This window comes from Calonectris borealis, chromosome 4 (genome assembly GCF_964195595.1).
Source record: "Calonectris borealis chromosome 4, bCalBor7.hap1.2, whole genome shotgun sequence".
Taxonomy (NCBI): Eukaryota; Metazoa; Chordata; class Aves; order Procellariiformes; family Procellariidae; genus Calonectris; species Calonectris borealis.
The window spans coordinates 34,155,958-34,170,211 of NC_134315.1; the positions used below are offsets into that span (position 1 = coordinate 34,155,958).

Below are 14,254 nucleotides of genomic sequence, written 5' to 3' on the forward strand. Positions count from 1 at the left end.
TTTTCTTTGCAGTGTATCATTCAAATTCTTTTGTCATAAAAAAATCTTTTGTTTTGTAACATGAATGTACAAGTGCTTTGAATTAGAGCATCTCACCATCACAAAAAAATAGACTTTTTTGCTTCTTTTGGTCATTTCTTTAGATAGCTTTGCTTTTCTGCCACAGAATTCTGTATAAAAGAGCTGGAAGTGCAAGGACAGACAGGTGAAAACAAAGCAAGGTAATGGGACATGCCATCTGCTATAGAGGCACCCCTCGGATAGGCAGCAGTCACTGTGCACAGTAGAACCGTATTCAAAACCCACCAAATTCCTGGCAGCAGAGAAAATTTGTATGCCGCAACTACATTATGTGACAACTTACGTAAATGAAGGCTTTCTGTAAAAACAGCTCTTGTTCTCTTCTGTAAGTTAAGAAACCTGTAGTAATGTAAGAAGATACTTAGTGGATGCTTAGGAACTGCCCACTGATGCCCAGACCAGCTGTAAATTGTGATAAAATGGTAACTATTAAACCTGCAGCTTTGGGTAGCTTTGTGATGCTAACTAACTCTTGTCTGAGCTCTGATGAATTCCTCATTCCCGGCAGAATAGCCTGTACTGCAGGCTGCTCCCTGCTAATCTTCTTCTGATGTTTAAGATCACACTGGCAGTTCCTTCCTTGCACGTTTTGGCAGTAAGTCAATATAAATTACTTCCACTGCAGACTCTTGTGTTGTACGACATAGAAAGTCATACATACGTGACATAGAAAGTTAGCAGCCTGAAGAAAAAGAAACACTATTTAACAGTGACTTGCAGGAGATTGTTGGTCATACTGCCTGGTTTCTATAGTTATTTGATCTCTTCTTTTCCAGGATAAGGATGCGTTGAAATAAAATGGGGAAAAAATGATAGAGGAATTTTTCACTTTGATTCAACATTGCGTAATATTCTTTATGTATCGATGTTTCTTGCTGTCTTGTCCCACTGAGGACACTTCAAGACAGTTTCTAGCAAAAGAAGTCCAGACTAGTACTTGCAGAAGGAAAAGAATCAGACCAAAAGCTCACTATTCAAATATGAATCTGAAACAAAACTAATTTGTACCAATACCAAGTCTGAACTCCGCTTAAAATCAAGCCAAAACTAATACGAATATTTTCTAATATATGTGAGGTTTGAACTTACAGTATTTTTCCCTGTATCTGAGAATCCATGAAAGCATTTGGCACCCTGAATCTGTCAGCAGATGGTGCCCTTAGATATATTATGTTCTTTTTCTTACACACATAATTAAAGACATGGGGGTGTGCTTTAATCTTGAATGAGTACTGTTAATTTGTACCACTAGTTTGACTTATAAATTGCTCCCACAGAGGAACATTATTATTAGCTAGGAGCATTCCATAAAAATATTAGTACCCACTTGAAAATTTTAATATAAAATATGTAATTTTATATATACAAACATTCATAGAAACAGCAACATATTAAATGTATTCAAGTTTTAGTAATATGTTTCTGTTTATTCAATGTAAGCAAATAAACTATTACTCCTGGTTTTTTTTAAAAAGTACACAGCAATGAATTACCTATTTATATGTCCACCTTAATTTAAAAATAAGTGAAATGAAATGAATATCGTTGCACGGGAACTTTTCCAGTTCCCGTTTCATAGCTATCCGTTGCAAGTAACTTTTCATTTACAGTTTTCTTCTGACAACAAATTTATAATTCTTCTCCTTTTTAAGCAGCCATACCCATAAGCCATGATTTTTTAATAACTGTTTCTACTGTTAGGTGGGTTTAGGTGATTTGCCTGAGGTTGTAAGTTCTGGTTTGAAACAACGAACTCTTGACTCATTCTAACCCTGATTCAGAAGCTACAACACAGATTCAAGAGAGTGTAGTGCTGTAAAAAAATAAACTTTCAAGTATTCAAACCTTTGCAGTAAAATACTGAGCCTGAAGTTAGTCACCGAGGCTCTCCTAACAGATCCATGCAGAGAATTGCACGAGATCGGTGTTAAATTGGCAAACTAGCTAAACTAGTTAACCAGGCAGTCCCGAGTGTAGGGATGTCGTAAGATGGTGCTCCTGGGAGCTGTGCATTCTCATACGCGTCTTTCATGGCCAGTAGCACGTGTGTGACAGGGGGCGAGATGGCTCAGTTAGGAATTAACACAAAAAAAAAAAAAAATCACACACGTATGTATATATGTGATTCCACTGAAACAGCTTCCAGTTACAAAAGTGCTGGGGACAGCATATGAGAGGGAGTGGAAATACATTGCCTGAAGCAGAGATGAAGAGCAGGATAATGGCAGTCTGGATTCAGAGAGACTTGAGTTGCTGCGGTAGTTGCTATCAAATTATGCTTCTTGCCAGAGATAACATAGCTTGTAAAGAGAATAGTATGCCATTGCACTTGGAAACCACATGACAAAACCCAGTACGAGGAGCAGGGCTGGAATCCAGAAGTCCCCGTTTTGGGCAAATACCCTGAGAGGCTGCTGGTCCTGTGAATCTTGCATCCTTTTCTATATCATTTCATAATGACAGTGGACAAATTGCCAAAACTGGCTTACAGACTGGCAATTAAAACACTTCCATAGGAAGTGGAAAGAAAGAAATTGTGGCTGTCACAGCATTTTGTGCAGAGACATATTCTGAGGATCCCCAGCAATAAAAAGCATGACCATGGGCAGGTATCTCATCCCTGGACAACGATCAAACCTAGTTGTGTGACCAAGGTACTGAGCGGCTCAGCCCTGTCAAGGCATTTCAGGGCATTAGCTGTGTAAAAGTGGGTTTAAATTGCCTGATCTAAAAAAACAAGAGGCTGTCAGACTGACAGTTTTACATTTAGATGCCTGCTTTTGGAGTCAACCATTAAGCCACAAAACTCCTACTCCAAAGGGCAGAAACCACTGGATCAGTGCACACAGCATGGGATGTCACTAGATGGGATAAGGTTTCTGACATACAGCTCTTCAGCGGCTTTCCACTCCAGGGGTCGTGATTTTTGCCTAAGTAGAGACATGTACAGTAGAACTGGTTTAAATTTTTCCCATTTTTCCCACCTTAAGTGGTAAAAGGGGAAGCAGCAGGGGAATGAAAACTCCAAGATGAATACGTCTGGGAAAAAAACAATGCAATGAAAAAATTACTGCTGAAAGTGACAGAAGAGTGGGTGGCTAATAAGCCCAAATACAACTTTAAACAACTTCCCTGAAGGCAGACTCTGACAAATGTAGTATTGTATCAATTCAGGGGTAACCATCCAGAAATTCCAGGAAGGACTTCATTACTTGAAACGGAGTTAAATGAGCCTCTCCTGTGGAGAACCAGGCAAATTTCCACATTGTGGAAAAGTAAAAAATAAAATTAAAAAAAAAAAATCATATGACAACAGTTAGGTTTGGGTATCCAAACAGCTGCAAATAATTAAGTACCTAGCTAGGATGAAGGCAGAGCAAGAGGATGAATACATCCAGGCCAGCCCTTCAATTCAAATACATCTGACAGCTAGACTGAGACTGGAGAGGCTACTGAGCTGCTTGTTGTCATGTAGCTGGGAGCCACGAACTGTACACAGATGGTACTTGATTCCAGCTGGGATGCAACATACATTTTCTAAGTGATCTCTTATGCCAGAGACATTGCAGAGATTTCTTCTTCTATGTGTGGTAAGCGTGGTCCAACAGCCAAACATTCTGGAGAGAAGCAAGCGGTACGGTCACTGTCGTGAAGGTCAGAGAGCATCCCTGTAGAGCCACTGGTTCACCGAATTAGTGACACGTGTCTGTATGTCTGTGTCTATGTGTATTCCTGCTTCTAGCTGCTGGTCTGTGTATTGCACTTGTATGAAGGCAAAAATTTATACTCCTGTCCTATTGTCCCCTCCTCCTCTTGCTGCTCCACTGAATATGTGGGACACGTGGTGGGGGAGAAAGTATTCCACCATATCGGATTGCTTACATAGAGGAGGAGATGTTCGGAGTCTGTAAGTGTGCTGGTTTTGACTGGGATAGAGTTAATTTTTTCCACAGTAGTTAGCATGGGGCTATGTTTTGGATTTATGCTGAAAACAGTGTTGGTAATACGGGGATGTTTTAGTTACTGCTGAGCAGTGCTTACACAGAGTCAAGGCCTTTTCTGCTCCTCACACCACCCCACCAGCGAGTAGGCTGGGGGTGCACAAGGAGTTGGGAGGGGGCACAGTTGGGACAGCTGACCCCAACTGGCCAAAGGGATCTGCCATACCATGTGACGTCATGCTCAGCATATAAAGCTGGGGGAAGAAGAAAGAAGGGGGGGGACGTTCAGCGTGACGGTGTTTGTCTTCCCAAGAAACCATTACGCGTGATTGAAGAGACTCTATGCTAAATTATCAATAACAGATAATTTTTTTCTGCCGTGTATTAAACATCTTCCCTCGCTTGAAATTTCCTTATATTTAGCCACCATTACTTTACGAGATTGATTATCAGGACTTGCTTATCACATCTTAGTAAAATACATTCAAGATGTCTGCGTTAGCTTCCTTAGCCATGTACAAACCTTCTACTACTGTTTGCTCTAGATGGACGACTTGCACGGGAGTAGTTTTTAATTAGGACTGCATGCTCGGGTACCAAGGTGACTTTCTTCAGAATGTGGCACTATTTCCACTCTCCGCTTCTGTATCTAAACCCAGCTGGAATCTACCTGTCAGCGCATGTGGAAGGAGAAAGCGCCTGCTTCATTAATGTCATCTGCTCAAGGACCTTGCCAAGTGGGATGACAAGGAGAAGGGGGGAAGCCAAACATACGGAGGCACAAACCCAACTGAACAACACTCACAGAGACAACCGCAGGGAACAGCCCTGGCCAGCCAGACTGATTGGTAAGGGTATGTGGAGTGGGAGGATGCTTGTTTCCGCAGTATCAGCTGGATGAGGACCTTGTCAAAATGCAGTGAGCACTAAGCTGGACCAGGCGGCGAGTCAGGGACCGTGGAGCAGGTAAGAGGATCCGGGCAGGGGTGTCAGACAGCCAGGGAGGCCGTGCCGGTACTCGGGGATCTGCAACTGCACGTGTGCTTGTGAACGTAGGGAGTGGTGTGTGTGTGCGTGCTTTCTCTTGCGAACCTCAGCCCTGACAGCCAAAGGAGAGCAGGGAACTTTGCTGTTCATACTTGTGTGAGTCCTACACGTAGGTGCTGTTGAAGTTGCCACTGGCTGAGCAGGAAAGCAGCAGCCACGTCCACCAGCCTGGGATGGAGACACCGGGTTCCCGGGCTGGGCTCCAGTGGCCAGGCAGGAGGATGCCCGGCCCCGGAGCTGCGGGTGGCAGCCCCTTCTTGTAACATCCCTTCACGCTACCTAGGTCACACACAACCTGATACAGAGAATAGTTAAACACGGTAATGTTAGAAATGTGTTCCAGAAGAGACACTTCTTAAAAAAACCCAGCAGCAATACCTTGCATATACCTTGCCTGAGGGGAAAAGCTGAGCGATACCACTTACGACAAGAACATCTTGTTTCCATTTGCCAAACACTCAGGCCTCCTCGCCAAACCCCAGCTACCCTCAGCCCAGCTCCTGACATGAAGAAAAGCCAGTAAATTACCTTTGTTTCCTCTATCTTTTCTTTGTGAGCATTTCATACAAGCATCAATAAACTGTGCTCCAAGTAACCTCTCTCATTATAGAGAGAGGCTGCCCGAGTACAGTCATTTGGGAAATCTGTCCATGAACACCTAATGGTTTAGATTATCCTAGGATTTACTTTTGCCATAACGCAATGCTCCTTTGAACATGCTCACTCTTGAGTTGTTCTGCTGCTACCTAAAATTTCTGCAGGTCATACCACAGAGGGAAGAGGAGGAGGAAAGGCACGGAAGAAAAGGTCTCTCGTGACCCATCTGGAGAGTGATGAGAGTCGTGAAGGGAACGGAAAGGAACTGTGGCCCTGAAGGAGAGCTAGAGAGCCCACCTCCATGGGGAGAAGCCACGCGCGCGAGGGCAGGCGGGAGGCATTCTTTACAGCTCTCTGACCAAAGGATGCTCCAAGGTAATTGGGAGTATCAGTCAAGGCAGGCTTTTTTGTCCCAACTAAATTGAAGTGAGGTTTGCCTGTTTATTTCACTAAATGGGCTAATTTCGAACTAGAATGACCATGATTTTGGAGCTCCGGTAAAGAGTATGCTATAATAATTATTATTAATGTAATTATTAGCATACTAAATAAGAAAATTCTCATTCTTGTGAAATCTGAGCAGTGAGAAGGCGGTGGTAGTGGCCATGGAAAAGTTAGAAAGCTAGACTAGAGAAGTCCGTTTCCATGAAGGGGTAATAAAAAGCCTCTGACCAGAAATTGTATGATATAATTTGAGGTCTTCGTAACACATCATCTTTTTATTCCCACATCTCTGGCAAACTGCCACCTCTCTATATACATAATTTTGTATAACTACTACTATTTCAAGGAATTAATTACTACATTTAAAAGTCTTCTCTACTGTTTACCGTGTTTCCCTGGCATGTGGTGTTGTTAATAAGCCCGGTATCACACACAGCATTTTAAAATAGTGTATAGAAGAAAGCTTTTCATAGCCCCCAAGCACGATACAAAAACTAATTCACCCTTATGCATACAGTTCCCAGCTCTGATGCCTCATGGTACAGCCACGTGTCCCTGGAAACACACAACACAGTAGATGCGTGATCCTTTGTACCTGAGAGAGGTCACTGTCAGATATCTCCAAATAAGTGCAAAAAGCCATCAAATGGATTAAACTGCCTTCATTTCTTTTAACTTCTACCAGTAAAGCATGGGGTATGCCTTCAAGCGGTGGTAATTTTGTTCCTTATACTTTTAAAATCTGTTTTGAATAATGATGGATGTTTTCATTAAACATACTAAAGTCAAATCCTTTAAATGTTCTATTAAAATGTTGGCCCCAGTGATGACTTCCATAATTAATTACAGGTAAAATAAAGTGGTTTTATTGTCTATGTCATGTTGGTTTTGGTCCCTTTCCTCTTGTTTTGTGAAATACAGTATGTAGGAATATCAAATCTAGTTTTTCAGTACCATTCACTGTATCTCTGCCTTTTTAATGTACAATACATAATTCCCCATTATGCAGAATCTTTTCTTAAGTTATTACATTCCAATCTTTCAGTGGCATCGTATCTTGTTCATTTCTCTTCTATAATAACTATACATTGTGGAGATGGTTTCACTGAGCCATTCACAATGATATACGAGTCTTTTTCTTGAATAGGAAAAGATAATTTACTGCCATGGGATATGTAATATTCCTCTCGATACATCATTCTGTATTGCTCATTCACCCAGTTCACCGTGGCTAACTGAAATTCCTCAGCCTAATCTTACAATGAGGGGCGCGTGATTTTGCATTACGTAAAAAGACTGCAGCCATATGGTCAACTTCTTTTTCTGTCTCTTCAATAACATGCTGGCAACTCCGTTTCATGCTCTGGAACCTGGCAGCACACCTACTATTGTTTTTGTCGTATTTTCTCTATTTTTTTTCTCTCGCAGCCTCTTTCCTAATCAATGGCAGTTGTGTGCTGTCCAGGTTGTGATTACTTAGCTTCATGCACAGTCTTCCATGTGAGACGTTATACAAGCCTTTTTTCCAAGTCCAAACACATCTTAACCAACCAGCTCTTTCCTACCTACCACGCCACCGATGCTCTGAGAGACTCTAGCAGATTGCAGAAATACTATGGGCCGTGCTCGGCATTTCTAATTCTGGAATGATAATTCATCAACAGTTTGGGTGCACACACTGCAACGCAGTCTGGGTTTACTATGACATTGCACAAGCGTTTCATTACGATGGCCATAACGTAAAGCCTTTTCGGGAAAGAGTGAGTCAGCACAACCCGACGCCACCGTCCCTTGGCCGAACACCCACCAAGAGCAGGGCTGGCCACCGCGGCCTCCCACCGCCTCTTGCTCGCTGTGGCGCAGCAGCCTGCAATGCTTCTTGTTGGTTGTATGACACTCTGAAACACTATTTGCAACGTAAGCGGTACTTTTCCTACCCAAGTGTTTTAAAGCCCTCCCAAGGGCAGTGAAGTATCACCACCCCTCCTTCACCGGCGGAAAAGCCGGAGGAAGCTGGGCTGGGCACCGGGAGTTCAACGGGGGGAGACGTCATCGGCGCCCCCTGCCACGTAACACCCAAAGGCTCCAGCACGTGCCGCATGCCCGAGAAACAAAACTCATTTTGTAACGAGCTGAGCGGCTCCGGGGCCCGGCCCTCAAACTTTAAGGGAGTGCTTCCCGCTATCGCCCACGGGAGGCGGCGGACCGTCCCCTTCCCTACCCGGCCCGGGGCGGCTGGACCCGGACCCGGACCCGGACCCGGACCCGGACCCGGACCCGGACCCGAACCCGACGCCGCGGCCTCTCGGGCGGCTCTTCCCCCAGCCCTGCCCCTGCCCTGCCCCTGCCCCAGCCCTGCCCGGGGGGAGCGGCGGGCGGGCGGTGGGAGGAGCGGCCCTGCCGGAGAGCCCTGTCAGCGCGGGAGGGAGGGACCGGGGCGGGCTCCGGCGGGGTGCGCGGCCGGGGCCCGGGCCCCCGGAGCGAGCGGCCGGGATGCGGTGCGGGAAGATGGCGGCACCGCTGCCGCCGCCGCCAGCCGGGACGGCGGGCGCTTGGGGCGGCGTGCGGCGGCGCTGCCAGCGGCTGCTCTACTGGGTGCCGGTGCTCTTCATCTCCAGCATCCTCTGCTGGTCCTACTACGCCTATGTCACCCAGCTCTGCCTGCGTGAGTGCCGCCGCGGCGGGCGGGGGGCGCCGACGGGCTCCCGCGGGACGGGGGTGGGCGCCACCGCCCCTGCCCCTGCCCGGCGGGGAGAGCGCAGCCGGGCTCCCGCCGCCCGCGCCTGCCGGGACGGGGCGGGCGGGGCGGGGGGCGCCGGCGTTGTCTGTTGTTTGTCGGCGCCGGAGCCGCCCCTGGCCGCCGCCGCCACGCCCGAGGGCCGGGGCCGGGGCCGGGGCCGCGCCGCCGCATGCGGGCGGCGAGGGGCTGGTCCGGGGGGGCTGGAGGCTGGCGGAGCGACGTCCCTGCAGCCCGGTCCCCCCCAGATGGCCGGGGTCGCGCTGGGGCTGGGCCTCCGCGCTGCCTTGTCCCTCCCGCGACCTGGTCGCGCGTAGTTTCCACTTCCACGCCAGGAGGGGGCCGATCGCAGGGGGCTTTTCACGGGCGTGAGTTTTCCTCCGTGGCGTACACAGCGTGTGACACCCAAACGCTGAACGTGGGACCTGGAGACTCCTTGCGCGGACGGCGTGAGCAAAGTTGGCAGTCCCTTTGTTTTCCTCCCACTGCGTGACAGCACATATACGTGTATATATAAATATAAACAGGGTCTTCCGTCAGCTAGCATGGAAGCAGGAACAGGTAACAGAAAATCCCTGAGTCTCCCCATGCCACTCTTCAGTCATCTAGAAAATGCCTGGCTGTCACAACTTCTTGGTCCGCCTTTGGCATCGGCAGCCTGCAGTTCCTTCAGAAGTCATCCTGACCGTGCGCCTTGGCTCTTCATTAGCGTTAGGCAAATAATTCATCACATACTGGAGACCGGGTGTGATCCGAGAATTTGTGTGAATTTGAGTAGTCAAGCCTGAAGGATTTATTAAATGACCAGCTCGCTAGGCTCCCTTGAATTAATTTCAGTTTCTATTGCGGTATATCTTGTAGAAAACGATTTAATCTTTGAATTATAGAGGCTAATGTATGGCGTACTGATGTTTCATGAACAGTGTTACAATAATGGCACTAACGAATACAGATTAGCTGTTGTCTCCCCTTTCCCCACTACTGTAGATGAGGTTCATAGTGACCATTGGTCCTTTAGTGTCTGTGTAAGGAACAGTGGTGAGGGGAAAATACCCAACTCAGGCTGAGTGCATTTATATGCCTAAATAACTTTGCCAGACTTCAGCTGTTCATGTTCAAAAATCTCAGCAGTCTGGTACCTAATTTTGGATTTTTTTTTTTTTTTTTTAAACAGAAAACTGTGATAAAATTTTTGTCCTACAGTTGGGACATTAAGCAAAAAATAGTTGCCAGGCCTAGCACCTCTGTTTTGGAGGGAGGTATCAAGACTTGGTGTGGTTCCTATATCGGAGGTGGGCTTCTTACATCTTTTTTTCACTAACAACGTTCAAATCTGGTAGTTTTAAATGCTGCTCTTTGACTAGAAGTTGGGACTTGAGTTGCTGTGCCCTCAGGAGAGGAGGACTGAAGTGTCTACCTCCAGCGCAAGAAAGGAAATTGTCTGGAAGGTTGTGGGAGAAGTTGAGGGAGCGAGTCTGGAAAGGGGAGCTGTAGCTGACACGAGGAGGGCAAGGATGTTTCGGGGGAAAGTGACCCTATAGTTGACATCTGTCCTAGTGCACACAGCCCTGTGATGCTTACATAGTACAGTGGGCTTGATTCAGGCACTACTGTTTGAGTGATCTACTGTATTTTTTCTTCTGTGTAATTCTGTATAACAGAGGAAGATGGGGTTTTAGCTTACCTGAAAGCGGGTACTGCTTAAGGAAATGGCATGCTTGAAACTTGTGTCAAACTATAAATTGTGGTACCGTAATTCCTTGAGAACCGTTCAAAGCGAAAGGCCTGCAATGGGAGGGGAGAAAGAGGGAATCCCGGGGCTCTGCTAAAACATCTTTTACTGAATTCCTTTCTATGGACAAAGGTGATTTTTTGTGTTCCCCCCCGCCCCCCATCATCCCTTCCCCATTCTGCCTGGCTCATCAGGTTTTGAATTCGGCATAATAGTTGTCCGTGACTTCCGCTAATTTCATCTTTTATCTATATCTGGATGTTTTCTCTCGTTTTTGGCATATTAAGATAAAATAAACTTATGTCTTGTCTTACTAATGAATATTTAGTGTAAACAACAGAAGGAATAGCTAACAACTCTGAGAACGAAAGCCAACGGCAGGAATAGACTGTAAGCATTTCAGCGCTTTGAAGCCAGCCTGTCTACTCAGTGCATCTTTTGTTCCTGCAGCACTGACTGCTGAAGAGGATATACATAGCTGCTTATTTTATTGCAGCTTGCTGTCATTGATGCTGACGGCAATGTACAGGGAACAATGTTAACCATCGTGCAGTAGGATTTAGCAAGGTCTTTGCACAGTTGTAATGTAAGTTGTTTATTTGAGCTTTTAGTAATGAGAAAGTGTTTCAAATGTAGTATTTTGAATGATTTTTGCAATCTCAACTGAGTGTTGTAGGAGGGACATTACCTTTTTTTTTCCAAAATGAAAGAAAAAGTCTGCTAAGATGATCCCTTTCGTCCCTAAAGCTGAGTAGTTGCAATATTGAGTAGCCTTTTAGAAACAACAAAAAAAAAAGGTTTTAGAAACAGAAAAAGGAATCCACACCTTTTGACTGTAGTATTACCATGTCTAGAGTTCTGTCTCTTTTATTAGTGGATTCAGTTAAGTGCTCATGCTGCTCTAACCTTTAAGGAAAAGGAGAAAGGTATTGAACTCTAGCAAATGGTTATCTTCTTCCTGCTCGTTATAGAATACTGGAATTAAATGTGTAAATGAATTGGTTTTAAAACACCTGACTAAAAATTGCTTCTCTCTAATCCAGTTCCATTCTCTTGATTTTGCCGGTATTGTCATCTCACAACCCTTGCCTGGCAGTAGTAGTCGTCTTTCCCCAAATAACTTCCTTTGTGTTTAAAATTAATGGGCTTTAAGTATTCCTTCGCTTAAAAAAAATTGAATGTGTTTATGAAAATCTGAGGGTTACAGATTTACTGTTCTTCCCCTCAAAAAGATGAGGAAACACAGGCGATGTACAATGAGTACATTGAACTTTGATAGCTGAAGCTACTGCAATTTCAACCTATATATGGAACAAAAAGAACATGAAGTGCAAACAGAATTCTTTCCCCTGGCCCCTGCATCCTTGTGTCTGTACTCTGAAAATACATACTGGATTCAGTAAACTCTGCATATGAAAGAAGGTTATTTTTCTTATGTTTTCCTTCTTATGTGTATCTCTAATTCAGGTTAGTAGAAATACAAGGGACTTAGAGTAGTTATCCACTTCATGCTTTGGGTAAGGCAGACCGGTAGTTACTTGCATTGTCTCTGACAGTTGTTTGTCGGATATGTTCTTGGCAAACTCGGATGTTGAGATCCTTTTTGGGTTTGGTTTTGTTGTGTTTTCCTGCCAGTTCGTGATTTGGAGTTGCATGTAAGAAAGAAAATCTGAAAATTTGACAGTGCGATGGCAGATGTTTCTAGTGAAAATACCAACTGTGCTGATGAAAGGGTTATCCAATAAATACAAATGGGTTGTGTATGTTCAGTTTTGATCCATTTTTACATGTCATTGATTTTAATTCTAAGGATAATGCGCTTGCTCAGGGAATCCTGTCTGAAAATGCAGCTTGAATTTGTAATTTTGAAGAAGGAAGACAGATCTGCTGTGAAACATGGAAATGAGCAATAAGCATTTCCTGACTACCTGAGTGAGGGGAAAGGGAGGAAATATTCCCACCTGGTGAGTGATTTGCCTGATTTGGAAAAGAATAGGTGACTTCGGCACAGTTGAGAGGGACAACAAGACATTCACAACACAGTCAGGAGAGCTCATAAGCCACATCTTTGTTCTTGGAGTAGAATATGTGGTTGGGATCTGTCACCGCTACCTTCAGTATGGAACAGGAAAACATGGAATGCCATCCAGCTGCTAAAGATGTTAATGATCGTGAAAGATTTTTGCTGGAGGATCAGATTGATTAGTGCTGAATTGAGCTTTTTGACTCTGTGTAACATCAGTGGAATGGAATTATAGCAGGATAAATAGCTGCTTAATTCATCACAGTTTAGAGGCAGAATTAATACGTGCCCTGTAGGCATGGCACAGTGTCATCAGGGGATCAGAAGTGGCAGAAAATATGGAAATAGAAGCTGATAGAAAAATAAAGGGGAAAAAAAAAAAGGTGAGGCCCAAGATTTGGTCAGCTGGATTTGAGCTCTTTGCTCAGTATGTTCTCCAAATGGATCAAAGGATTTATGGTACTTGCTGCTCATGTCTTGTAATCATCTACAGCTTACATTTGGCTATAGAAATACTAGTTGTCAAATACCAGTTAAATACCCTATCTGTACATTGGCTGCTAAGGTAGCAAAGGATTTTGGTCAAAGGAAATTTGTATTTTTATACTGTGTTTTGCAAACACTACATTTTTTCCTCTTCTGAGATCCCTGGCTACTTTCAGAAAAGTTTCAAAACTGGCAGCTGAAGTAAAATTGGCTTCTGAATTTTAGCCAGCAGAACTCCTGGGCGTTTCTCAAATTTCATTTGATTTCTTTCTCAGACTTTCAAAGACAGCTGCCATTCTCTACTTCTGAAGTTGAATTGAAGTCTGTGTTTAAGTATCACTGTGTAGTGCCCAGTGTACTACCTATAGGTTTGTGCCTTGAAATTTAAACCATGGCTTTAAGTTGAAAACATAAGGTCTGTGGTGAAGATACAATTATTATGTAAGATTGTGTTTTCAGTTAAAGATGTAACACTGCTTGAGATATAACAGCTTGAATAGATGTTCTTGTCAGGGTGTGCTCTTTGTTTGCTAAGAAGGATCTGGTCATACAGCTGCTCTAGAAGTAGTCTTCACTCTTCAGTTAGTCCTTGTGACTTGGAAAGTAAATGGGAAGTTTGTAAGAAGAAAGATTAGATCAATTCTTAGGCGTACTTAATTCAGAAGCAGTGGTTTTGTGACCTTACCTAAAAAGGTACCGTATAGCAGCTTGCTGCTGTGTAGGTGGGCGGTGATGTAGTTTGATGGGCACAAGGTTAAAATGAATTTACCAAAACATTCACAAATACCGTCAGATGTATGGGTTGTTGATGACTATTTATGACAACATTAAATCTCCCAGAAATATTTCTGTTACTTTTATCCTGAAGTGAAGCACTGGTCGCAAAGTCTCCACCTTGTCACTCTGAATCAATGCAAATCACTGCTCTGTCTAGCAAAGAGGTAGTTTCTATTGCAAGCACTGATTTTTTTCTAAAGGACTATTGCAGACAAGGATAGAGCTCTTGTCACAACTATAAAACACTTTTATGTGTACAGAGAGCTGAGTTAAACTGCATCTATAGATCAGCGTTTTACAGCTTCAAATAGGCTATAAAGATAAAATACATACTTAGTTTTGTGAATCAGATCCAAGATGTTAAACTGTGTAAAAGTTGGAGAAGCTGT

General features: G+C 44.3%; 1 protein-coding gene across 1 annotated transcript in view; it reads left to right on the forward strand.

Annotated features, from left to right (window-relative positions):
- Positions 1–8,570: 8,570 nt before the first annotated feature.
- Positions 8,571–14,254, forward strand: part of ZDHHC2 (zDHHC palmitoyltransferase 2) — a 37,451-nt gene continuing 31,767 nt past the window's right edge. Inside the window, exon 1 of the mRNA XM_075149166.1 lies at positions 8,571–8,775. Within this exon, the coding sequence (XP_075005267.1) occupies positions 8,604–8,775 (172 nt within the window). The 5' untranslated portion in view covers positions 8,571–8,603. The remainder of the gene's footprint in view (positions 8,776–14,254) is intronic.